The following is a 23509-nucleotide window of genomic DNA, read 5'->3' as shown; positions in this document are numbered from 1 at the left end:
GTGAAGCAATGGCTTTGTGTAATTTTGAGGGGAAATGGTTCTTTCCCAAATGGGTAAAAATAATGTGGATTATATTTATGTGCTTTTCTCACTCTTGCCACAATCATGTAATTGAAAATTTGAGCTGCAGTTGCTAATCTCGTCTGAATCAGTCATCTACATAGATTAGACACCTTTTAACAGGAACAAGACCAATGTTTTGATTCCAAGCCCCAGGCATGATGATTGGCGGGGAAAAGCAACCCCTGGAAAATCAGAGCAGAGGCCAGCTGGAGGCCCGGGTCAGAGTTCGAACCGACTGTGTATGTGTTTGGATTTTAGTTTGTTGTACTTGGTGATCAGGTCCAGCTTGCTGTGCCCCAGAGTCATTCTCTTCTCCGCCCCGTACGCGCTGTTCTTTTCCAGCAGCACGTCCTCTGGGAACTTGTCATAGCAAGGCACTACGGACTTTTTATCCCGTTTGAGGTGGTTGTATGGGGAGAAAAAGTCAAAATGGCCATGTCCAGGGCTCTGTCTCTTTTCTACCCCGTAAACCATGTTCTCATTTTCAGCTGGCAGCTCCCCAGAGGTGGCCACAGGTGCTCTCTGCTTCAGGCTGCTCCCGTTGCTGCTGGTGCCCTCTGACAGGGACTGCAGCGGCTGCCCCGCTCTCGGTGGGGAGCAGTGGCTGCTGCTGGCCTTAGTGTCCCCCTGGTCACCAGGTTTATTGGAGTAAGGCTCCGGCTGCAGGAATGTCCTTGCTATTATGAGGTTTGATTTGGAATACAAGACTGGGATGGGTTTATTTGGAGGACTGTTCGCCGAGTCTGGTGGTTCTTCTTGCTGTTTAGGGCAAGTGGGCTTCAGGAATGTGTCCTCCTTCCCCTTCTTATTGCCAGAATCAGAGCTGGAATCTTGCTTTTCCTGGTGTGCACTGCAGCTGGAGTTTTTCATGAAGGGAGACACTTTTATGCTCCTGATGCTCACATTGGAAAGACTGCTGGAGGGGCTGAGGGTCTCAGTATCATTCCCCTGAGTGGGTTTTAGAAGACAGTTGTCAACTTTTGAGGTATTCCAAGAAGAGAGACACGTCCCGGGATCTGGCACACAGAAGCTGGTCACTGCTCTGGACTCTGCATACAAGAACCGGAATTCCTTCTCAAACTCTGCAACAACTTGCCCGCGGAAATGGGTCACCAGGCCAGTGTGGACTTGGCTGCAAAGCCAGGTGAAACTGCAGGAAAAGAAACAAAACACACGTTAACTTCAGTTCACGGAGTGCCGGAATGCCCAGCATGGGTTTTCACATTCCAGTGATGGATTCCTACCCGATTTGTGAGATTGCTCATATACATGAATGTGCTTATCAACAAGCACAAAAGAACAACCCTAAAGGGGTTGTTTGATCTCTGCTTGGGGTCCCCTGCTCTTCCCTCGCCTTGGCAGGAGCTGTGTTCTCATGTCCTGATATCCATGATGGGCTTGTAGGAGCTGCCGGGGCAGGCAGGAAATGAGGAACTGCCTTGAGGAGTGGAGGTCTCCAGAGACTACAGGAATACCTCAGGACAGGAAGGATGATGTTGTTTGCTGCAAGTATTGCTGTGGGATTCCCAAATGCAATAGAAATTAATTCTTGGCTCAACAAGTCCAATCCCTGCCCTCACACTGAAGTGTTTTGGGATTTTTTCTGGGAGCTCATCATATTCTACGCTAAAACCAAACTGGTTTTGCCCTAACTGGGTAAAAACTTTCATTAATTGCAACTCTGCAAATTTTCCTTATCTGTTTAACCCTACCTCTTGTTTGTGCCCAAACTGTAACCTAATTAGCTCTTCCCCAATATAGGTACAGTTTGTAACCACATTCTCTTCATCTTCCTTTTTCTGATTAAGCAGGGAAGTTCCTCTCCAGAGTGGGATCCCCAGGCTCCTGGTCATCCCAGTCATCAGCTGATTTTTTTTATTCTTGCTATAGTCAAACCAGACCAGTACACTGAATGTGTCAAATAAACCAGAATTTTCAGAGGTGGCAGGACCAGCTGAGGGGTGCTAAAGCAAGACACTGATTCTGAAGAGCTGGGTAAAATTACAGGAGATCCAGGAGAGCAAATGTCATGAGACAATACATTCTCAAATAAATGCCATTTCAGGACAAGATACTGGAACTGTGTTTTGGGACCTCATCAATGTTTAGCTTGCAAGAAAGCTATTTGGGAATTTCTAGTAGGAAACACAGCACCTGGCCAGTCCCTGAGCACTCTGCAGTTGTTTTGAGTCAGACTGGTGTTTGGTATGTTGACACTCAGCAATCACACACCAAAGAGAAACATAATATGGGAAACATACTCTGCTGCTTCATATCAAACCAGGTAAATTAGGTAAGAATGCAAAAGTAGTAAAAGAGAAAAAAGATCTTTGTGGGTGTCATGAAGAGTACTCAGAAATACCATCCTGGAGGCTCAAAGCAAACACATCCCTTCACAGAGATATTAGGGTGAAAAAATCAAACCAGAAACTCCCTGGGATTGCTAAATGACAGAGGAGGAGCTCCAGAGAGATCATCTTTGAAAAAGGTTGGGTCACATATTGCAAAAGGGGAAAGAAGAAATATTCAGCTTTTTTTGAGGCAACAGGAGTGTTCAGATAATTCCTCTGCATCCCTTTATTGTACAGGAGCTTGGGCTGCCCTGAGCCCCCTTGGCACAGAACACAAGGGAGGATCAGTCTCCTGTTGAGCTCTCTGTAGAAGAGATTAGAAAACATCAACAGAGCAGATATCAGCACCTGGGCAGGAGCAGAGATCATCAACATAAGAGCACCCAGGGAATGAAATAGCTCAGCTCCTAACCAGGCTGTGCTATCTCCCACTTGAAAGGGCTCTGGCTATCAGGGGAGTGCCAGGGTGGTAATGTGATATTATGGTTTTTATGTTATAGACAATTAAGTCTCACAAATTAGATAGACATAAGTTGTGTAGATACACAAATTAGTAGAGACTCCTCTCAAGAATACAATTAATGGCCATATAGGAAATATGAGATAACAAGCTGAAAGGCAGCTTTGGCAAAGGAATGTTATCTCTCAGAAAGCCCTGAGAGTTCTTTGAGAAGTTCCAGGAGTCCAGACAGGGGAGTTTTCATGGTTCGACACTGTCAAAGGCGTCTGTCCCAGGGCACTTCCTGGCTCCACTGATGCCTCTGGCCCCGGTTTGGGCATTCCTGTGTCCCACTTTCCCATGCCGACCCAATGAGGTCCTGCTCACTCTGTGTCATGACAGGATCTGGAAGGAATCATCCAAGTCCCCTGGTGGCACAGCCCTCCTTGCCACAGCACAGGTTTCCAGGATGTGAAATGAGGTCTTGCAGCCGTGGCTATTCCCATCTCTACAAACTGATAAAGAACATTTTCCTCCCTGACTGGCATAGCCAGGGAATGATTTCTGGTATAAAAATGAGGCACTGGATGAAGTTCACAAGTTAAAAATCGAATACAGACAGGAAGAAGTGCTGTGCCTTGCACAACCCAACACCCACGTGGGCTTTGCAGCTCCTCCTGCTGCAGGCCACCCTGGATGCTAAAAGATCATAGGAGCTTCCAAGAGCGGCAGGATTTTCCTGGCATTATTTTTTCCCTGTAACAAACAGCTGCTCACAGCCGTTCTAGACCACCCTGGGACACAAGGACTCGGAGAGGATGGCTGTAGGTTCGGATCCCCTCCGTGCCTGCTTTCGGGCTCTGCGGGAGCGGTGCAGCTCAGCCCTTGGCCGGGAGATGGAGGTGCAGCATCACCCCCTGCCCGGGGCTCTGCCGTGCAGGGCCGGGCAGGAGCGGGAAGAGCACCTGCGGTGTTCCACGAGCCTCCGTCTCAGCAGCATTTTCGGCACCCGGATTCGTTCCCTGCGTGCCCCCCTGTACAGCCGTCACTGCTCTGGGCTCACGGTGGCCTTTGCCTGTCCTCAGGTGTTTGAACAGGTGACTCCACATCCCACACTCAGCCTCTCTGCTTTAGCTCTTTCCAACAGACGAGATACCAATCTGCAGCAGAAGATTTTTTGCTTCCTTCAATAGTTTCTCAAACTCATTTTTATTGCTCTTCTGTCACTTGGGCTGTCAAAGCCATTCTTTGCTTTCCATATGCCAACACAAACTTGTGTTTTGTTTTTGCTCATGGCTAAATGCATGTACCACATAACACTCATTACTAGACCTTTGATTTCAAGTGACATTTTCTTTGATAAGGTACCAACAACCTGCCTTTATTGCAGCAACCTCTTTTAGCTTGCTCCCAACACACTTGAAATAATTTCCATTCCTTGATTATCATCTTTGTTTTGATCCAAACCAGTGCAATGTACTCACTAATTTGGGCACCCATGTCTGTTATCTCTTATTTCTTATTCATCCTTCCAGCAGCAGACCTTGTCTCTTTCTCCTGGATTCACTTTTTAATTACACACCCGAGGACTTGCTCTTCCCTGCTTCGGTGTGCCCAGCAAGGCTGCACATCACTCATCTCCTGGCAATGTCACTGCATTGCTGCGTGTGTCACCTGGGGTTCCCTTGCTGATGCACTGTGCTTCCCACTCCTTACACGCTCCCTTTCTGCTTAATTAGAATTTCTTTCTTGAGGTGAGTCCTCATCAAGCTAGATCTGAAAATCCCTCTTCAAAGCTCTTTTCTCTTGCTTGGGCCATGGATACCTGTGAGTATAAGCACCTTTCTTTGAAAGAAATGCCAGGCTTCCTTTAGATTCAAACCCATGTAACTTTATCTGTCCATTGCCAAACACTTCTGTACTTCAGTTTTATTTCTCCTGAAGCCATGCATGGAAGCTTTTGCACTCTTGTAAACTTTTGCCTCTCATTTTTCAGTTTCAGCTGCTGTGTCAGCTTCAACCCCAGATCTTGAGTTTCTCCCTACAGCAAACACTGGGCTCCTTTCTCTCTGTGCCCGTGGCAGGACACAACGATACTGTGGCCATCTGTCATTTTCAGCAGGGAAATTTAATCTCCTCTAAGGCAACTCAGCCACATAACTCTCTCTCAGGCTGACAATACCAGTCTGGTTCTAGTCCATATTTCCTGTTCAAGATCCTGTTTAGCTCTAGCCCCTATTGGCCCTTGGGTTCTTCTCACCTGCTGAAACAGTAAATATCTTAAGTGTTCAAATAAACACTCTATTTCTTCTGTAACCCAGAATAAACCTAAATAACTATATACTTAATTACATTTAAGATTTTAGATTATTGCTTTGCCTAGATACCTTAGTCTAGTTTTTATCCTTTATTTAGAAGAAATATCATGTTAGTAAGTGAAAACATAGGAGTTGAAGAGTCTAAACTGATTTGCCTGCATTTGTTTAAGATAAGAGCTGTGAGCTTGGCTTCCATATTTAGAGAGTGCTGCAAAAACGTGCTTGATCTGCACCAAGAGACAGCATTTTTTAATTTATCCTGATATGTTTATCAGAATAAATTAAAGAATCATGGAATCACAGAACATCCTGAGTGGGAATGGACCCACTGGGATCACAAAATCCAACCCCATCCCTGCACAGACACCCCAACAGCCCCACCCTGGGCATCCCTGGCAGCTCCTGGAGCTCTGGCAGCCTCGGGGCCGTGCCCATTCCCTGGGGGGCCTGGGCAGTGCCAGCACCCTCTGGGGAAGAGCCTTGCCCTGATCTCCAACCTAAACCCCCTGACACAGCTCCATGTGGTTCTTACTGTATCAATGAATAAACCTGTGAGACCACAGGGACAGTTACACTGTTTCTGCATAGTTGGATCCTTTTCTTCATTGCTCATCTCCTCATTGCAGAGCTGCCAGGCTGGAGTGACCCAGTGGACAGCAGGGAGCTGTGGATTGCTACAGACCAAAGCTGGGATGTGTAGAAGGTCACACAGTTAGGGATCACCCACTTCACTTTAAAAACAAATGCAAGAAAACTGTATTCTGATAAAAGGACAGGATGGAAATCAGTGACACTTGGGTAAGGAATTAGAATCAATGGAGAACATCTGAACAAATAAAGTTTTGTTTAGAAAAGTGCATGGTGGCTGTACTGGGAACTTTCTCAGCAGAGTGCTGATGGTAAATAAGCCACATTGAGGGGGTGCTGAGAGACTAAGAAGGCAGAAAGCAGAGGGATAAAGGGAGATCCTGCCAGGTTGAATGGGGACCACAATGAGGAGAGTTGCCAAAACTGCATTTTAGACACTATAAATGACCACTTATTGGTAAAACTAACCAGAAAGCCAACAAAAGGAGAAACAACATTACCAGTTCAGAGAGTTTCTTTGGCAAGTTCACTCAGCAAAAAATAACCATGACCTGCCATATCAAATATTCTTTCAGGACCAAAATAATCCACAACAGTAATGCTTAACTTCAAAGAGAAAGTGAGGAATGCTATTAAAAAGAAATTTAAAAGAGCAATCAAAAAGGTTAAATGCTTGAGGCAGTAAGAAGATTGTTTAAAGATGCTATGTTAGAGTCTCAGAGAAAACGTACCTATCAAAATAAAGACATTTTAAATAATCTAAAAATCTCACCATAGTTAAAAGGTGCATTAAATGAAAATATTAAAGCAGAAAGCCTTCATAAACTGAAGTCAGCGATTTTCCAATTATAAACCAGAGAATAACCTATCATTTAATATTGAACATAGTAGCAGAGGAATGGAAAGTTTTAAATGTGAACCTTTTAAAGAGCTCCTGGAAAACTACAAACCAGCCAGTCCTATTTCCATACTGAACAAACTGGTAGAAGCAAATAGAGAGTAAAATGATTAGATGCATAAATAACTATAATCATAATGCTGAAGACTCAGCATGTTTTTGTGGAAGGAAGCCATGCCTCAAAAGCCTCTTGCAGATCTTTGAGGGAGGCAGCAAGCACACAGATGTGCTTGATATATCAAACTTGAACTTTCAAAGAGATTTTGACATAGTCACTCAGCAAAGACAATTTTTGTTGTTGGAAAAATTAAGTGATCAAAAAATACATACAAAGGAAGGTCTTCCCAACAAGTAGCAGCTGATTAAAAATACAAACACTAGCAGTGGGTTCCATTTACCCATTGAAAAACCACAAGTTTTGTACTGGGATCAATGCTGTTCAACATGTTGAGAAAAGTACTAAAAAACAGTAGAAACTGTCCGTGTCAGACTTCATGACAAAATTATTGTGAATCAGAAGAAAACTGTATAAACAGAAGCTGCAAGAGGATTTTATGGTAAGGGGAGGAATATGTGACAAAATTATGGACAATTAAATGTCAATAAATTCAACCTCTGGATACAAGAAATGACTGGAAAGCCAAGGATGCTTCACCTGGAGAAGAGATGATTCGCATGAGGGATTATAATGGAGGAGGACAAAATCATGGATGCAGTCAAGAAAGTAAATAGGAAACACTGATTTTCTGTGCCCAGGTTGTGGGAATTTGGGGACATCAAATATAATTTTCTGGCAGCAGGTCTACTGTAAACACCACAGACCACTTCTTCACACAAAACATAAATTAAACTGCATAACCCATTGCCAGGGGGTATCATGGAGGCCAGACACGGTGGGAAAGAGTGTCCTACAGCAAACTGAACATAGAGAAGCACATACAACATAAAACCCCAGAGTTCTGAAACCTCTGATCCTTGCACACAGCATTGCTGAACTGCAAAACCTGCTGCTGGGTAAGAATACTCTTCCCCTTGTCCCTGTATCATCCTGAGACACCCCTGGTTCCACTCTGGATCTTTGGCTTTACTCAGTAACTGTTCTCATCCTTTGCTTTCCCATCTGCAGGGACAGTAATCTAAATATCTCCTATACAGGTTGCACTATACCAGAAGCAGACACCCTGATTTTCTGCATGAAAGTGTTTCTGACAAGTGAACAAACTCCTCAAGAAGAGACTGTCTCTGTTAGTCCAGAATATCCTGTGCTTACTGGCACAGCACAGAATCAGATGTAAAACCCTATTCAGCTGAAATACTATCTTCCAGAATTCCAGAAGTTTCAGCTCTGCAGAGCTCTGTAGAAAGGGAGCACATGAGAGCCCCCAGTCCCTGCCCTTCACAGCACAGGGAGGAACTGACCCACAGAGCTGCACCTGCATTTTAAGCAATACCCTGACTCTGGGCCACAGGGAAATCAGATGTTCCTCCAGCTGTGCAGTTCAATCCAGCTGACACATGCTCAGCTTTAGTCATCCAAAAATGAGTGATCCTGATGAGTTATGCAATCCCTGCCCCTGGAGCCAATGGAGATGGATAGAGGGATTTAAAAGATGAGTATATGTGACATGGGTTAGTTGTGGCCTCAGCAGTGCTGAGGGAACGATTGGACTCAAGGCTCTTAAAGGGCTTTTCTACCTGTGATTCACTCCATTGTTTTTCAGTGTCTTAGGATGGTAAAAATGCCACCAGACAATGCTCTCCATGTTGTTTAGAGATTTGACACAACCAGTTTCAACTATATACTCCCATTTTTCATTCATTTTGCCTGAGTTTGATGAGGTGAGACCTCCACTCTTGGAGATGATGAAGTCAACAGCAGAGGAGAAGGTGCAGCTTGAAGCTACAGCCCTGATGAGGACACTGGTAGCCTGAGGGTCCAGCATGTGCTCACAGAGAGATGGAAACTGAGAGAAAGGGAGAGGGAGAGCAGCGTTCAAGGAGATGTGGTGGAAGAAGAATAAAAGTGTTGACAGGACAACAAATTCACAGAGCAGGCTTGTCCTGAGGAGCTGCACTGTTTGTGAAGGATCATATAATGTTCAGCAGTGTGAAAATACTGTGGGGAGGATCTGCAGGTGGAAAAGTAACTAAATAGAGTCTAGTAATAAAAGCATAGGACAAGAACTGTAGTCCTGACCCTCTGATCAGAACTGTGGAGAACAATGTTAACTGAGATCACAGAGGCTGCAAAATTAGGATGGGCAGCAACAGGGGGAGATTTCATCCATTCATACACATAGAGGTTAATGCTTCACTGGGATGAACCATGGAGAAAAACTTTTTGGAAGCAATAAATGATTACATGCCAGAATTAACTAGTCTAAATTGTTTGACCCACAAGAAAAGATGTGATTCAGGATGTGGTCTGGAATGGGGCATAAGACTTGGTTCCAGAGGCAGAAGTGGAAGAACCCGTTTGTAAGAATGATCACAACACCGTTTTAACTCTTTAGTGGAGAGCAAGCTAAATAAATGCAGCATGTGGAGGTTCAATTTCAAGAAAGGTAGCTATGTAAAAATGCAGCAATCTGTCAAAAAGAGCTGAAAGGGAGCAGACCAAAAAGCCCCAGGATGACTGGGGCTGTATGTTGTTCACAAATGCTGGACTGGCAGTCAAGGAATCATGGGCTCATTTGAGGCCTGGGTGTCACAAGAGTGATGGCAAGGCCACAGCTGAGAACCTCAATGAACTTCCTGCATCCATCACTGGTGCTGGTGGCACTGAGATCTGCTTCACTCCTGTGTATCAGCACCACCAGGAAGGCCAAGGGCTGAGAGGTTTCCCCTCTGATCCCACCTACAGAGAGGGCTCTGAGTGCAGTCCTGAGGCCCACACACCCCTGGAGCTGCCCTCTACCCTGGGGCATGCAGAGCGTGCTGAGAAGAACAAGATTCCTGCTAGCATGGAGAATCACAGCCTCTTGGAAAAGGACAACAGGGCAAAGGCAAGCCCAGCTCACCAACCTGCTGGAGTTTGGTGAGGGAGCCAATGAGCACATGGATGCCTTCAGGCATGGAGGGGTGCAGTGAAATTCCCTGGCTTGCAGGTGATCCTCAGGTCCTTCAGGTGGTTGGATACCTCACTGAAGGTGAGCAAATCCAGAAGAACCTCACAGAACTGAGCAAGTGGACAAATATGTGGCAGATGAACTTCAGTAAAGAAAAATGTTGTGTATATCCATTGGGGAAAATTATCCGTGTGATGCTGAACCTGGAACAGCTCAGGAAGTTGTCTGACAACATCAGCTCAGAGTGCCACAGCAACTAAAACATGCAGTGAATGTTGGCCTCTGCCAGCAAGGGCCACAATCACAATCCAGAGTCTGGGCATCTTTGAGCCCTCTGGAAGACCTCGGTGCAGCCTATCAGGGGGGCCACATGCAGTTCTTGTCTCTGCACCTCAAGAAGGAGGTAGTGAGGTCACAGAGGGTGCAGAAAAAACAGAATTAAAAAGGCTGAGGGATGCAGCAGCCACTGTATGAGGAGAGACTTCTGAAAAGTTTGAGGTCTTCACTTCAGGTAAGAAAAGGGAAGGGAGGGTCTATAAGATGGAGGTTTGGAAAACTGTGAAAGCCCTGACTGAGGTGAATGCAGGGTAGCTCTTGAACCATCATGCAGCACCAGGAGTTACATTATTCGGTATTTTGGTAAGGATATTTCCTCAGTGTCACCAGTCTCTGCCACAGTAGTTGCTGTATTTTCTTACCTGTATGTACCAGCAAGAACTTGGTCACAATCAACCAGGACAAACTTCTCCAGAACCTGGCCTGCAAATTTCTTGCCTGCTTTGCTGTAGTACGTGTCTCCGCTCAGGCACCTTATGCGCATGTTCTGAAACCAAAGCAGGGAGAGTTGGTAAGGGGCCGTGTACTGAGCTAAACTGAGATGTTCCCTTGTGCATCACTGCTGGACTCCCTCAAGCTCATGCTCTGCTCTGAGAGGTAGAACTCAGCAAGGCATTAAGTATTTCTTGGCTCCTACATACCAAATATTTTGTCATACTGCCTGCTTCTATGGGAGAAAAAACCAGCAAAAATTAACAAGTTGCACTTGAGTGCAAATTCTGGTTTAAAAAAAAACTTTGGAGAATCCTATGAGCCTACAGATCATTTCTGATGTATGTAAAACTATCCAATTTCTTCCAGATTATTCAGCACCCCACTAGCTGATGGCTCTGCATTAAGTAAATTTTGATGCATAACAACTAGCTAGTTTCTAATCAATAGAGTGTGCTGCTCTGATTTTATACAATTACAATCTTAAAATTAAAACATCACTCAATGAAAAAAGACTTAGAGGAATGTCTACATTTTAAGGAATTCCTTTTATCAATACATTTTAAAATTATATTAACTTTTTCAGCTGCTATACTCAGTTGAAGAAGATCTGATGCTCCACTGCAAATCCTTCTCTGATACAACATTGACCTGTAAAACCAGCTGCCCAGAATAAACTGGATTATATGGCTCTTGGTATCCATTGGGAGCCTCTTTCATAATGCAAGGCGTTTGCCCATAATAAAGTTATTTTGCACCTCAGGTGAGGAAGGCAGAAGAGCACAACAGTCACTGGAAGTTGTTAGTGACCTGCTCTGTGTGATACAGTGCCAAACAAAACATCTGGCATGTAAATAAACATCCCCAAGGCTACACCTCGTTGGGGCTGCCAGGTCATCCCTTCCTGCCCTCCAGGCCAGCTCCCCTGACACCTGTCACACCTCTGGTGCAGCAGGAGCTGTCACAAGCTGTCACCACCTGCACTTGACCAGGCAAACCCCTCTGTGAGCAGCCCATTCCTGCCGAGCACCAGCCCAGCTACAGCCAAAGCCTTAGAGCGGCTGGTGGGGCCGATTTGCTCCTGGCAGAGCTGGGTGCTCAGGGAATGTGGCGCTGCCCCTCCACACCCAGCAGGTTTCTGGCCAGGCCAGGCAAGGGACAAGCACCAGCAGGGATTTGCCGGCAGGTGTTCCCCGCAGAGAGCATCCCACACCCCTTCCAGCCTGCCAGAGCTGTCCCTGGGCACCCCGGTGCCCCCTTCGCCTTCCTCCCACGGGGCTCAGGGCAGGGACCCTCTGGGTGATGAGGGAGCAGAGACCCTACAGCTTCCTCTGCTGTCACAGTCCCCACAAGCAGGAGCTGAGCTTCCCTCCAGGAGCGCTGCCAGGTGGGAAAGGCTCAGATCCCACACTGCAGTGAGGGTCTGCGGGTGAGAAAGGCAGAAGCAGCAGCAGCAGCAAATCTGCTCCTGCCCAAAGCCCATCCAGGCTCTCTCTTGCAGTGGGCAATGGCAGCTGGGGACAGCAGGGAGAGGGCAATCATTTATGATGCTGCCCCTAATATTGCCCCTATTTTCTGCTCAGGGGATTTCCTGAGCTTCTTGTGGTTTGTCTCAGTGGGAAGCCCACCATTATCTCTTCTCCATGTGCTTTTCCACTCTTCTCTTGAGTTCATGGAAACCTCTAGCAAGTACAGAGCTGAAGCTTCAGAATTTTGACATTGTGGCTTTCACTTGTTGGCTTTTTACGTCCCAGAACATATCCTCATCTGCCACACATGAAAAGGGAGAAATCTTTTCCCCATAATGACAGTCTTTGGAACAAGCTACCCAGAGAGACTGTGCAGTCTCCTCACTTGGAGATCTGCCAGATGAGACCAGGTAAAGTGACCTCACAGGTGACACTGTTTTGAGTGGGAGGCTGGGCTGATGACATCCTAAGGTCCCTGCCAACTTGCATGAACCTGTGATCCTCTGAAATGACACCACAAGTTGCTGATTCAGACCAAGATAACACTGGATACTTGGTGAGGTCTTCACCTTATCCTGTGGCCACTCAGCACAGGGATTTTTTTCTTCCAGTGGTAAAGTTTCAGTAATACTGGTTTTCATTGGGAGGAGCTTCCTCCCCCACCACCTTCTTCCTGGGGAAATTAAAACAACTTCAGGTAAATTCCATGAATTTGCCACCACAATATTTCTTCACTCCCTTTATCCTTTCCAAGTCTGGGTGAGTTTTTGATATCTGGTTCATTTTCATCATAATCTTCTTCCTCTTGTCAATCCAGACCCTGAATAATCCCCATAAGATGAGAATCCTGAAGTCTTGCAGGAAAGACACCCTGGTTCTACTCTTGCTCCATCCAAACAGTAGCTCCAGGTTCAGCAGACAGATGTTTGAAAATTCCAAGTTAAGGCTTCTGCTGTCTCTGCTGCCAGTGCTTCACGCAGGATTTTCCGATGCTCAGCACTGGAATTTGCCACCAGCAGACTCACATATTGTTTTCAGAACTAAGATGCTGGAGGAGCAATTACCCCAAATTCCCCATTCAAACCCAAATTGTCACCAATTATTCCAAATGGAGATTTACTGCCACATCCTGTCACAACTTGGAGGCAGGAATAAAATATGTACCCTCATTCCACTCAGATGTGTATTCAGCCTGCAGGTAATGGACTGCACAGGTGCATCAGGTGAGAGACACTTCAGATGGAGAGCTGCTAGTGAGTCATGGAATGGGGAGCAGGTGCTAATTACCCTTCAAGCACACGACATGACATCAGGCCTAACAAAGAGACACAGATATCTCCATGGATATAAACTGATTCTAATTTTAATTTTAACAATGGCTACCTCTTGGACAAGAAGGAATAAAATATATTTTGGAGAGATGGAATTCATCTGAATGCACCAGGTCACTTCAGTGTGGAGCTCTTTATGAAAACAAACACGCCCCAGCATGGAGGAGTTTTTCCCAAGAGCTGCCATCTCAAGGGTCAGGATGAAATGGGTCTGGCTTGTAAGAAACAAGACAGGACAGAGCTTCACCAGCACGGTGGAAGAATCACAGAATCATTTAGATTGGAAAATACATCCAAGGTCATCAAGTCCAACCTTGTCAACTGGACCAGAGCACTGAGTGCTTCTCTAAAGAAGCCTCTGTAAATTAACCTTTGTGTAGACAGGTTAAAATCAGGGAAAACTAAGACACCTTAACTGCATCTATTTCTAATATCCTGTAAAAGATTGTTTTTGCATTGTCCCTAGCTTGTTTTTAGCTAGGAATACCTTTGAGCTAACTGGAAAATTTCCAAGTGTTCCCCACAAAAATGAAGGGAAGACCCATGAAACTGGAGGCTGGAGTGGAGTCAGTGCTCCAGGGAATCCTGCACACCTAGGGAAGGATCACAGCCAGCACTGCTGGCCTTACAGGAATAACAAATGACAGCAAAAAATCCAACTTCCATTGAGAGGGGGTGGCCAGAAATGGGGATCTGCAGGATACAGGGGTGCATCTCTGAGTCTGCAAGTTCCCAAGAGAGCTTGTGGCACTGTCACATTCATTTTTACTGTTTATCTGCTCTGGGCACCACATGCTGGGTGATGGGCACCCACTGAGCAGGAATCAGGATTTTCATAAATCCAAATCATGGGCCCACAACTGAATTGCAAAGCCTAAAAGCAAATCTTAACGTGAGATTTTTAACCTGTGGGTTCAGCAGAAGGAAGTGATGGGGTTTGCAGCAGGACATCTGAGGGGACTCACTGCTTCCCTTGCCCTCCCAGCTATTGCCCTGCAGGAACTCTGGGCAGAATTTGAATCCCTGAGCTCAAGGATCTGAACTATGAGCAATTTAAGTCTTGCAATTCTATGTCCTAGAGCAGGGGCTGTGTTCTTTCCCCCCATGTCCAGATGATACAGGTTCACATAAACTAAATTTCCAGACCTCCCCCTGCATCTCTGCACCAGCCCAGCAAAGTGTTCAGCCACTCACTGCATCTCATTGGCTCCAGCTTCCCATTCCCTGCATGGAAAACTGAAATGAGGACCATAAAACATCCATATATGGGACTAGGAGTCTCCTGCATGCCTTCCTCTGTGCTTCCAGCCAGATCTCAATTTCCTAGAGCAAACAGCCTTGGTTCCCTAGCCTGGGACAGGGAGGGAAGGGATAGATTGTGGGGAAAGGGATGAGTCCTAGGGACCAGGCAGGGGGAACAGAATGCAGGGTACATCATTTTTATCAATTCCAAGACCTGTTTATCATATCCAGTGTATGACTGAAAACTTACTGGGAAGCTGTCCTGAGTTAGAGCCATTTTATTGCACATTTCCACAAAATGCTTCAAGTACTCTTCATCCAGGATCAGGTAAACGGGGATGTGCCGTCTGCTTGAGGCCTCCAGCAGGTCACACAGAATTTCCATGTCTGTGAACAGATCCATCACAATTGCTATCACCTGGCCAGAAGAAAAGAGGTGTGGGGGGAAAGAAACACAAGAGACTGTTGAAATCTCATGCCCAAGTGAATTGTGATTTAAACTATGTGCTATAAACTATTCAAACCTCCTGAGTTACTGAGATGCCGTGGCCACCTGAATGGAGATGATTCTGGACCTTTGTGTTTAAGGTCCAGAATTTAGTTTAATTTGTGGTTAGCTGCCACAGCCCTTACCCTGCTGTGGCAGCTAAAATCAAATTTTAATAACTGTGAAGACAATTCCCACCTGGGTACCTCCTGTCTCATCTGCTATTCACAGAAAGGAATAGCTGAAAGGATAACACATGCACAAACTCTGAATTTCAGTGGTCCAACAAGTACGTGTTGCCTTAAGAAAATATGCCAAGAATAAAGCATATAAACAAGAGCTGAGACTGAGCAAAATCATTGTTCAATCAGCAAGAGTGACTCTACATGACTAATTAAGATTAATACAAAAAAGTACAATTATTTTTCAAGACAGACACACTACCAGGTGAGGGAGAAGGTACTGTGATAAAGTATGTGCAAATCCTTATGTCAAGATTAGATCCTAGGGGTACCTAGACAAAATCTGAGAATAATGTGTGTGGAAAGGATCCCTCCCCTTTCCCTGCTGGCAGAACTCCTGCTCATGCAGCCAGGGATGCAAGAGATGGGTATGAAACCTGACAGGAGGAAGAAGGAATAACGCTAAGATTATTAAAAAATAAAAATATATGTATCGCAATAAAGTGAAGATAAGGTCTTCAAGGAAGGAGTTTAAAATAGGAAAATAATTTTAAAGGGAACTGCCAGTTCTTTAAAGAATGAGGTTGAAAAAGACCATGGTGATCCATCCCACTGTGGAGATAGAGTGGGAGGCAGCAGAATGTCATGGCTACGTGAATTCTACAAAAACTGGAATGAAAATGCAGAAAACAGAAGGTAAATCATGACAAGCAGTGACAAGCAGTTACGACAAGTGAGTTGACCCAAGACTAGACAATCCAAAGTATAGAATGACCTGCAACAAGAACAATGCATGAAGGGAAATCAGCCATAAATAGATTCAGATGGGATTGGAGACCCTGTTGCTCTGTTCCTCATGGAATGAAGTTGCCAGCAGACAATGCTGAGGGGACCCTTATTTGGATGAGGAAGTGAATGTTGGGATCCATCTGTTGGCTGTCACTGTCAGGGTCGGGGGGATGCCTTGGAGAAGGAAGGAACTGACAGCAGAGCACCTGCTGAGCAGGATAATTTGTCACTGCACCTGAGGGTGCAGAGCACCTGGTGACTCAGACCTTGAAGCATCAGCAGTTAACACTGAGAACTCATGGCAGATGGGAACACACTGCATGATGGAAAAGGGTAGGGGAGGATTTACCATCAGCCAAACTTCTTTTCAAAAGCTGAAAAAAACCAGTAAAACTACTGCCCAAGTACTTTGGTCCAAGTCTTACCATATCATAGTGAATAAGGTAACTGGTGCTGGTCAGTTGGGTGTATAACCCTGATTTGTGTTTCTGCACCTGGCAGAGAATGCCCAAACAAAGATGACTCAAAGCTCACTAAATTTGGGAGTGAAGCTCCAGTAACCTATTCTGTTTCTCAGTGCTCATGCCCTGCACCACACCTGGCACAGAAAACCCAGTCAGCCCTGCTGCCATCGTGCCCCCACAAGGAGGGAGCCTGTGCTCCAGCACCTCCGCTGCCTGTGTTACGTGCATGGCCACAAATGCAGCTCTCCATAGTCTAAATCACCCCATGGATCTCACCCCTGCAGGGTGAGCCTTCCTCTGCCACTGCTGCTCACCTGCTGCTCACCTTCAAACCAAGAGCTAAATGCAGCAGATGGCAGTGAGGTCAGATTTTACAAGTGCAGTGGTTCAAGCTGTAAATAGGAGCAGGGGAAATTGCAATCATGGCATGGGGCTGACTGGGAATAGCTTCAGAAAAGAGGAGAGGAGCTCCAAGTTTAACTGTCCTTGGATTTGTGCTCCAGACTGCCACACTGGCCCAGATTGCTCCCTGCCCAGTAGCTCCTCTGCTCTGATTTCATTAAAAGCTGCCTCTTTCCAGGCTCACACTCATGGCCTCAGAGCAGTCACAGGCAGAGCAGGCCCCCTGAGCTTCCCTGTGCTCTCCAGCCCAGTCTTCTGCTTGGGAGCTGGCTGCTCAGCCTGTCCAGGCCATGGAGAGACCTTCGCACGGAGCCACAGTGGAGAGGACAGCAATGTCAGAAGGCTGATTCCTGCTCCTTTGGGGATTGTGCCCTTTTGCAGATGGACAAAGGTACCATGGCTGTGTTGTGTCCCCAAAACCCATCCCTGTGATGATGCCCAACACAGTGTCATTGGTCCTCAACATCTTGCAGGAGACCCCAGGCCCAGCTCACCACAGCAGGGTTTGGGGAAGAACCTTCCCAGAGGATGGTGTGATCCCAGACATCCATGTGGGACACAAGGCAGCTGTCAAGGGCTAAATATCATTCCTGCTGTCCAGGCCAAAACCACATCTCCACCCTCTCACCCTGGCCCTGGGAGATACAGGCTCTAGAACCTGACTCCAAAGGACACCTCTTCTGTAGCCCTTGCCAGTGTTGTCTTCCCAGAAGCCTTCAAGGGTTTATCAAACTTGTCTCTTGAAATGTGCCCATCTCTCATGGAGAGCAGAGTCAGGCTGAAGGAACTCTGCAAGCACCAAGAAGCATCTTCAACTTCCCAAATTAATGTTGCTGCTGGTCTATCAGCACAAGGTACCACTGAGACCCACAGTATAAAAGGACTTTGCCACATCTCTCCACACTGTCCTCCAGCCAAAGGCCAACTGCAATTTAGCCAAACTTCTTTGATGGGTCACACATCCTCTGATGATGAAGCACCATGAAAAAACGATAGCCCAGACCTTGTGTGAAGCCTCAGGCAAGTCCCTCTCAGTCAAACTTCACCTCATGGTATTTGAGCTCATCTCAAGCTTAGGTTTGAGGCAGGTTTGTCCTGGGGAAGTCTGTCTGCTTGGGAAGTCAGTGTGATGGAGTTAAGGAAGACCCAGGCTCCTTTGTCCCCAGATCCCACATGCTGAGGGGCAAGGGCTGTACCCGGGGTGCACAGGAGATCACACCACTTGCTCTCCTCTGCCAGTGCTTGCAGGCTTTGGCAGGGCTGGTTGCCACAATTGAGGCTGATCCTTGCCCGAGACCAGCACTGCTAGGGCCTCAGTGCTCCCCGTGAGAGGATGGGGCTGAGCAGGCAGCGCACACAGCACAGAGTCACCGTGGCAGCCGATGCCAGGCTGGATGCAGCGAGAGCCCCAGGCAGCAGGGCCAGCCTGTGCAAGCTGGGTGCAGCCCTGATAGTCACACTCAGCCTTTCCAAAGCGGGTCTTGGCTTGGTCTGGAGGTGGGGCAGGCTGCAGCTCTGCTCACACCTTCCTTCCCCGTGCTCCCAGTGTGCAGCACAGCCGGTGCTGGCAGGAAGGACAGAGCCCGTGTGTGCTGCACTGGGCCCAGAGGGGAGGCTGTGCCCTCCCTGCAGGGGGAGATGCCCGTGCGGGGCTGCTCTTTATAACTGTGGGTGTCCATAAGGGCTCTGAGATCAGCACACCCTTTTGAAAATCAAAGCAGGCAGCTCTTAAAATAACATCAGTCAACCCCAAAGCCAAGAAATTTTGGGGGAAGAAGACCCTGGAAGTTTTTTCCCCTCAAATTCCCTAAAGCAGTGAGAGTTCAGTATCCAAGTACCATCTGCAATTCAGGCTCCAAACAGCTCATGTCTCACATTTAAAGCTTTGGGCATTCAAGTCAGTCAGACCATACAAACCTAAACCTGTGTCAGTGCCTCCAGCCCCTCTGTGTCAGTGGTGGGGGCTGCAAGGCTGGCTTGGGGCATCCCTGCTCCTCACCATGCCCACCCCAACCTCTGAGCCCATGGCTTGGCCTTGGCAGGCTAGGATGTTACAGACACAGCTGCCCCACAGGCTTTAAAAAGATTCACACCTTGCCATTGTAGGGTTAAACCATGACATTTCCAAACACACTTCTGGAAACTCACAATTCAGCAATTACTGGAGTCATCACTTTAGGAATTACAGCACTTACCAGATCCCCACTGGGGTTTGCCATCTGTCTGGTTTGTAACCAGCACAGCTGGTTTTACTGGTATTTGCCAATAGCAGAGTGGTTTGGGTCATTACTGCAGTGGTGCCATTTGATCTCTTGTTTCCCTGGGGACCATCAGGGACCCTTCTCCCACCAGGCACAGAGTCCAAGGGCACAAGAGGGGTGAAAAAAGCAGCATGGACCGTTCAAACCAGATTGGAGCTTATCCAGCAAGAGAAAAATTTTAACAGTATTATCAAATGAAGGCAAAGGTGTGGCTGTGCTGCATCTTCTTATGTCTGCAAAGAGAAAAGCTCAAATCTGAACATCAGTCTTCAAAGAGAACTGGCTAAATACAGCGAAGGCAAAAGACCAACCTCACCAGCCAAAGATAGCCATGAAACAAATACTCCTTTTGCTAATTTGTCAGCACAAACATGCTGTTGCAAGAGATGTCAGCTGATGTTGTTCTGTGTGACTCTACTGGGAAGAAGCAAACAGCATTTCAAGACACACACCTCCCTGGCTGCAGGACCTGGGAAAAGCAGCTGGGGACCTCAACATCTTTCCCACATCACACCAGCACTGTGTCCCCCCTGGGAGGAGAAACTCTCTAAAAAAGGAATCTATGACAACAGCTAAAAGTCTAGTGGCAAAAATATTGGAAATGTAGAAACAGCAGCTGCAAACCAAAACCCAGGTGGTTCTCCAAATGGTCCATAGTGGCACTTCAAGCAAAGGAAGTTTTTCCCTCTGGTAGTAGCTCTTTTGTCAATTAGACACATAAGTAACATCCTTTTGGATGGTTTGTTGAACAAAATGACTCAGTAAGTACTTTAATATGGGTAACTGAGATTGTGAGTGAGCTGGAGTTGCCATCAATCATAGAGTTAATCGTGGGAAGCAATGGCCAGAGCTGCTAACCCAAAAGCCAGTAGAACACCAGTAATAAATCAGTAAGATACTTAAAAACTCATTCTCACATTTTGCATAACAGTAAAAAGCACTGTGGGAAACCTCCAACTCAAACATGAAGGGCAGAAGATTGTCAGGGCTTTGTCAACCCAAACAAAAAGAAAGCAACAAGCTCAGAATGTACTGAAAGTACAATAAAGCAGCCACTGCCCAGGCAACTTGCCCATAGAAACTGAGAAGTTCCTGTGTAGTGAGAAAGCAGCAAGATGTTTTTCCTGTGGCTTAAAGGATCATTATATCACTGAAGATCCGGGACACGTGCTGAGGGAGGGGAGGACACTTCTTGGTAGTCATTTACTCTGTGTATTCTACCATGACTGTGCCTTAATCCCCACTCCTGACAAGGATGGGGTCAGTATCACAGAACTTTTCAGATCATTTAAGCTACCATAAATCAGCTGCCTGCAAGGACAAACAAAGCTTTTTGTCACTTATTTCCTGGACCAAAACTTCCTGTAATTGCCTATCAGATGCAGTGGAAGCTCAGGCATTAAGCAAGGGCTGCTTACAACTGAGCAGCAGTTCATGTGGCAAAATGGTCTTTTGGGCAAAAGAAAAAAGATCCCCATTCACCTCATACCAAACCCAAACTTCACTGATATCTGGCTCTTTGAGTATGTTTTAATGCTGTGCAGCAATTTGAGCTGCTGGGAATACATAAATTCATTTGCTCAGCTCAGCTGAGCGTTATAGAAGAACACACTTGAGCTGCATTGATCCAGGTGATTCCTTATCTCCAGCTTTTACACAAGCAACAATGAATATAAGGAGTGACTGAAGTTAAATAGGAAACTACTGGAGTGATAAGAGGAACTGCCAGAAGTGGACTGGTTAAAGTGAACTTTGCTCTAAATGTTTCTTCAATAACTCAACACAAATACTACAATAGAAGATTGATGTGAAACAGCTGAAAAGAACCATGAAGAGAACAAAAAGCTGGAAATGTGTCTGAGATAGTTGTCTGAGCTGCTGCTTTCACACAGACTACAGTGGCAAAGTGAAAGAAACAACAAGCAGCATAATTGAGTGAATAAATTCATGCCAGCATTGTGCTTGGTAGGCAGGCACTGTAATCATCCAGTTTTTATTACATCCGAGGGTTGTAATAACACACCAGAAACTGTGCAATGGGGCAAAATGGGCTGATCTTACTCATCCCTGGGGAGGCACAGACATCAAACCTAGGAGACAGGATTCTAACTTAATTCAAACCACTGGCAGGGATTTTCAGTCCCACAAATTTACTCAGGTCATATGTGGTGAGGTCCTGGCCTAGGTTACCCAGAGAAGCTGTGGCTGCTCCATCCCTGGTAATGTCCAAGGCCAGGGTGGACAGGGCTTGGAGCAACCTGGGATAGTGGAAGGTGTCCCTCCCTGCCCATGGCAGGGCACATAATGAGATAGTCCTTAAGGCTCCTTCCAACACAAGCAAAAAGTTCTGAGATTTTCTCTGTGACAGCAGCTCACCAGTGGCACTGTCTTGTCCAGCTTAAAATGATGTCCAGGGCGGGAGAAGAGCCCTGGCTGTGTAGAGGGAGGAGAGCTGGGAGGACACACAGAGTCAGGGACACACAGAGCCAGGGACACAGGGCTGGCTGGGACACACAGAGCCAGGGACACTGCAGGCCCTGCCTGCACCTCACTGGGCTCTGGGACTGCTGTGCATCCCTGGAGCTGTGGACACAGAGAGCCTGCGAGGGCACTGCCTGCGTGATGCGAAATCCCAGGCAGAAAGAAATGACAAGGAAGGAAAGGAGCAGGAGCAGCTACAGGTCTGCTGCAGGAAAAGCAATGCCATCATGCCAGACACGGAGAGAGCAGCGACAGCGTGGAGCGTGTGGTCACAGGTGTGGGAGCAGCCCCGGGCGCTGTGGCACAGGGCTCCCCTCAGGGACACAGCTCGGTACGTACCGTCCGCGCCCGGCTGATCAGAGACCGGACCAGATCCTTAATGCTGTTCGTTTTGTTTCTTTGGAAAATCACAGTGGCCTGAGTCTGGCCAGACAGCGTGAGGAGAGGTGTCCCTGGCCAGCCCAGCTCCAGCTCCGGAGGGAGCACGTCTGACATGAGGGGGAAGTAGGTGCCCGATGTCAGTTCAGAGTTGAGGGAGACCCTGTCTCCAGTGTCCGCATCACCGGGGTCAGCTTCTTTGTCTTTCATTGCACTGGGGTCTGGGAAGCTTTGGTTCCTCTGATGGCTGATGTATTCCATGTCCAAGGCGGACAGAAATGGCAGCTCCCTCTCCTCGGCGATGGCGCTCAGGTAGCCGCGCTCGCCCTGCTCGAGGAAGGCGTCGATGGCCAGCCTGGCTGTCTCGCTGTGCTGGAGCACCAGCGGGGTGGGCTCCCTCCACCACGGCTTCTTCAGCTGCTCCAGGCGGCTCTTCAGTGGCCCAGACACCCCTTGCTGGCTCCCATAGCTGCGGGGGAGCTGGGGCCTCACCTCGGCTGCCAGGTAGTTGAACATGACTGGAGCTGCTGATGCCGAGAGGTGTCTCTCCTGCTGGATTAGTCCTGTGTCCGTCTTCACGTCTTTTCTGCCCCTCCTGCGCTCCTGAGCTCCTCCCAACAGGTTCCTCCAGGATTAAGCATAAGCTCAACTCCTTAATCACCAGGTACAGCCTCCCACTCCGGGGAGGAGCCGCCTTTCCCAGCTCCCTCGCCCGGCTTCCCCAGACACACACACCTGGTACTCGGGGCTCAGAGCGTCCCTTTTGCAAGAGGAAGAATATCAGCTCTTCAAGCTGCTCCTTCCTTTTCCTTGTAACTGATTAATCTGCTGTTCTCCCCTTCCCTTCCCGTCCCTAGAGAGGTCCCCACCCTTGGCCTAGCAGGCTCTAACCTGTTTTGTCCCTCACTGTGCTCGCAGTGGAAATGCAGATGCTGGAACTTGTTCCTGCTTGAAATTTGTTTCAAATCAAACACACTGCTTAGTGTCAGTTATAATGAAACACAAATATCCCAAGTGGGTAATCAGATTCAGCAGAGAAACTTACTCATCCCTGAGCCACAGATAATGCTCCTCCTTAGCATTTCCTGGGAGCTTGGCTCTGCTACACCAGAACAGTCTATTTCTTGACACACAGAGTCGTGGTGTTTGTAGGAATCCCAGCAGGAATCTTGGTCATTAGATGCTGCAGGCGAGAGGAGCAATATTTCACATGCTCATTTAGCATCTCCCTGGAAATCCTTCAAGGACATTCAGCTTTAGGAGTCTGGTGCTGTGTGAATGATGACACTGCCCACATGCTGCTTATTGGGGATTTGTTAATTCCAGCTTCCCAAATGCATCATGGAATTATTTTTGGAGGAACAGGCAGACATTGCTATGTGAAGTAAGGCACTGTTTAGGAACACACCAGGAGAACACAAGGTGTGAAGAACTGCAGAGGAGCAGAGATCAGCTCACCTTGGAGCTACTGAACTCCACACAGGCAACCAGGGAATGAAAAACTGGCTGGAGAGTTGATGGAATCAATTA

General features: G+C 47.1%; 1 protein-coding gene across 1 annotated transcript; it reads right to left on the bottom strand.

Moving 5' to 3' along the window:
• Positions 1 to 78: 78 nt before the first annotated feature.
• FAM83C (family with sequence similarity 83 member C) lies at positions 79 to 22620 on the bottom strand. Its single transcript, XM_054274381.1, is given in 5 exon segments — positions 79 to 1213; positions 10424 to 10548; positions 14786 to 14953; positions 21941 to 22573; positions 22576 to 22620. Coding segments are annotated over 5 exon segments (1902 nt in total). The 3' UTR covers positions 79 to 282.
• Positions 22621 to 23509: the final 889 nt, after the last annotated feature.

The sequence above is a fragment of the Melozone crissalis genome, unplaced genomic scaffold (genome assembly GCF_028551555.1).
Source record: "Melozone crissalis strain CALT ecotype California unplaced genomic scaffold, PUWL_Pcris_2 ptg000017l_1, whole genome shotgun sequence".
NCBI classification, from domain to species: Eukaryota; Metazoa; Chordata; class Aves; order Passeriformes; family Passerellidae; genus Melozone; species Melozone crissalis.
This window is presented reverse-complemented; position numbering and strand designations above follow the sequence as displayed.